The following is a 3,004-nucleotide window of genomic DNA, read 5'->3' as shown; positions in this document are numbered from 1 at the left end:
CAGTTGCTGCCTCTAAGCCTAGCCTACCTCACAGGGTTGTTGTGAGGATTAAATGAGGAGGGAATCCATGGACACCCTCTTAAGCTCCTTGGAGGGTAAGGTGGGGTATAAATGACATAAACAAATGAGACGCCTTGTCTCTCCACCACTGAGAAAGTGGTATTAAAAAAAGAGCAGGCCGTCTCTGTACCCCTTGCTCAACCTCCCCTCCCGTGTCTCTTCCCTCCCCTCCCAGGTTCTCTGTCGGGGAAAATGAGGGATCTGCAGGAGAAAGGGCCCCTCATTGGGGAGATCGGGGACCTCCTGCTTTCCCAGGTAAGGATCCCAGAGCAGGGCGGAGAGGCTGGCGGCAACTGGGAGGGGGCTGCCTGTGGGTTTCCAGTGGACGGGGGCCCTTGATTTCCTGGTGCTCACCAGGTGTGTTTCCTCTCCCCTGCCCCCTTCCTTCCTTCCCCCCAGTTTGGTGTGGCTGCAAGTGAGGAGCTCCGGCAGGCCATCCTCAAAAGCAGCCTGCAGCAGGCCAGGGCCCTGGAGATCCTCACCGCAAAGCAGCAGAGGGATGCTCGGTTCCGGCGTGTCATCCAGGTAAGCAGCGTGAGAAAAGGAGGCTGAGCTCACGGAAGGGGCCTTCTCAACTGCTGGCTGGCTGGGCACTGTCCCAGGGGCGGGGGCTCTTTTCCCATGCGAGGGGAGGGGCAGGAGGCCTATCCTCTTCTCCCTGCTGCCCACTCCCTGGGCAAATGCAAAAGTGCAGGAGAACCAGCCAGAGGGTGTAGGTTAGGGGGTAAACTCTAGTTCCGTGCCACCCCAATCTCCAGGTGGTGCGAGATTGCAGGGGTTCCGGGGGCTTTCCCTGGGTTTGGTGTCCTTGGAATGAGGGGCAACCTCCTGTCTCACAGCGGCCGCCCAGCTGCCCCAAAGGAGAAGCCCCATAGCAAGCAGGAGCTGAACCGCAAGGCTCACCCCACTGGTTTTGCTGCTTGTGACCCTGGAGGTGGCTCTTTCTGGTGCCCAGAAACATGTTGTCTGTCTGCTTCCTTCTCTGCCTTTCCCAGGAAATTGAGAGCAGCCCGGAATGCCACCACCGCCGGCTGACCGATTTCCTGGGTTGCGAGCTGCAGCGCCTGGCCAGTTACCCTCTGCTGCTGAATAAGATCATTCAGCACACCAATGGTATGTCTCTCTTTCTCCATATCTTTGTGTGTTGGGTGCGGTGGGGAGGGTGTCCCAGGAGAGCTACATCTCTCCATCTCTGTGTGTCCCCAGCCCCTCACCTCTTCTCTCTGCACCTTCAGAGTCCACCTATGAGCACCAGTGCCTTTGCCTGGCCCGTGATGAGGTCAAGGGGATCCTGGAGGGCGTCCAGGAGGAGCTGCGGCAGGCAGAACAACACCGCCAGCTGCAAGCTTACCAGCAGCGCCTGGACGCCCGAGCTCTACGCAAGAGCAGCCACCCACTGGCCAGGGAGTTCCAGGTAGGGCCTCCTCTTCGCCCTCCCCTCCAATCCCTGGCCTTGTCCTGCTCTTCCCCTCTGTTAAATGCTGCCTTTTTCTGCCCCTCTGTGCAGAACCTTGACCTCACAGGACACGACTTGATCCAGGAGGGGCGTCTGCAGCTGCGCGTCAGCAGCAAGAAGACTGTGGGTAAGTGGAAGAAACAACCTCTCCTGCCAAGACACACCCACGTGGCACAGGCCTCTCAGAGCGGAGGGGTCAGGGCTCTTCCTCTGTCATTTAGACTCCCCTTTTCTATTAAGGCAGGAATCAAAGAGGGGAGGGCTTGTGGCTTCATGGCAGAAAGACTCTGGAGTCTAAAAGCCCTGGAGAGCCACTGCTGCCAGCGAGAGGAGACAGGGCTGAGCTAGACAGACCAAGCAAAGGTCGTCAGGCAGCTTTCGAAAAGATTAAGAGAACGAAGCAGTTTTAGAACACAATCCCTAAAACAAAGTAGAGCCTTAGCTGTCAAAACATCCAACCACAAGCCACAGACCACAACTCTCCCAGAGAGACCGTGTTTGGGTGGGAGAAGGGCCCTTGTAGCTCCATGGCAGAACACCTGCTTGGCATGCAGAAGGTCCCAGCTTCCATCCCCAATGGCATCTCCGGGTAGGGCTCGGGGGAAGACTGCCTGCCTGGGATCCTGGAGAGGGACTTCTGCCAGTCAGAGTAGACAAGACAGGGCTAGATAGGCCCAAGGGCCTGATTTGGTCCAGCCTCCTTTGTCCCCCTGACCTGCTGGGCCTTTGGCTTGATTCTGCAGTCTGGCACCTAGGTGTTCTCCTCAGGAACAGTGGAGCAGGTGAGCAACAGCCCCTCTCTGTGTGTATTTGTGTCTCTTAGGCCTGCACGTCCTGCTTCTGGACCATCTTGTAGTATTCATGAGACCTAAGGGGCGGCGGATGCAGTTGAAGTGCTTCAAAAGGAAGGCAGGGGGCTCCTCTTTAAGCCCCGTGGTTCCTCTGGAGACCACCTTCGTCCGCCCTGCAGCCACAGGTAAGAAGGGGGGGCATAACACCACCGCTCTTCACGACACTGTGAGGACCCTTCTTCCATCTGGTCTCTTTTCTCTGCTCAGATCCAAGATCATTTTTTCTGGTCTACCTTTCGGAGGAGGAACCAGAAATCTACGAGCTGGTGGCGTCCAGCCCTTCCGAGAGGATCAGGTAAGATGTGTGCCTTTTTGCACCTTAAGTGTAAAAAGGCAATGTAAATGTGTATATTTTGTGTGTGTGTGTTTTCAAACTGGCAAATGGAAGCCCCTCCTCTGTTCTCTTTGGGGCTTTAAGAGAGTCTCTCTCTGTCTCCCCTCTTCCCATTTTTTCCTGGCAGGTGGATGCAGAATCTGGAGAGGGCGGCAGTGGCCACGGAGAAAGCCATCATCATGCCCTTCAGGCAGCCCCGCCAGACGCCCCCCGTGCACCCACCTGTGCCATTCAGGTGAGAGAGACCCCCACTCTGCACATTTCCTCTTGCCAGGCTGGGGGCACCTCCAGGCAAGGGACCTT

The 3,004-nt window shown here is 57.0% G+C and overlaps 1 protein-coding gene across 1 annotated transcript; it reads left to right on the top strand.

Moving 5' to 3' along the window:
* Positions 1-1,019: 1,019 nt before the first annotated feature.
* Positions 1,020-1,969, top strand: LOC117056911 (rho guanine nucleotide exchange factor 11-like). Its single transcript, XM_033167605.1, has 2 exons — positions 1,020-1,173; positions 1,296-1,969. Exons 1-2 carry the CDS (start codon positions 1,020-1,022, stop codon positions 1,862-1,864), a joined length of 723 nt encoding a protein of 240 aa, XP_033023496.1. The 3' UTR covers positions 1,865-1,969.
* Positions 1,970-3,004: the final 1,035 nt, after the last annotated feature.

This window comes from Lacerta agilis, chromosome 13 (assembly GCF_009819535.1).
Source record: "Lacerta agilis isolate rLacAgi1 chromosome 13, rLacAgi1.pri, whole genome shotgun sequence".
Taxonomy (NCBI): Eukaryota; Metazoa; Chordata; class Lepidosauria; order Squamata; family Lacertidae; genus Lacerta; species Lacerta agilis.
Note: the sequence above shows the minus strand (reverse complement) of the source record. Positions and strands in the feature narration are given on the sequence as shown.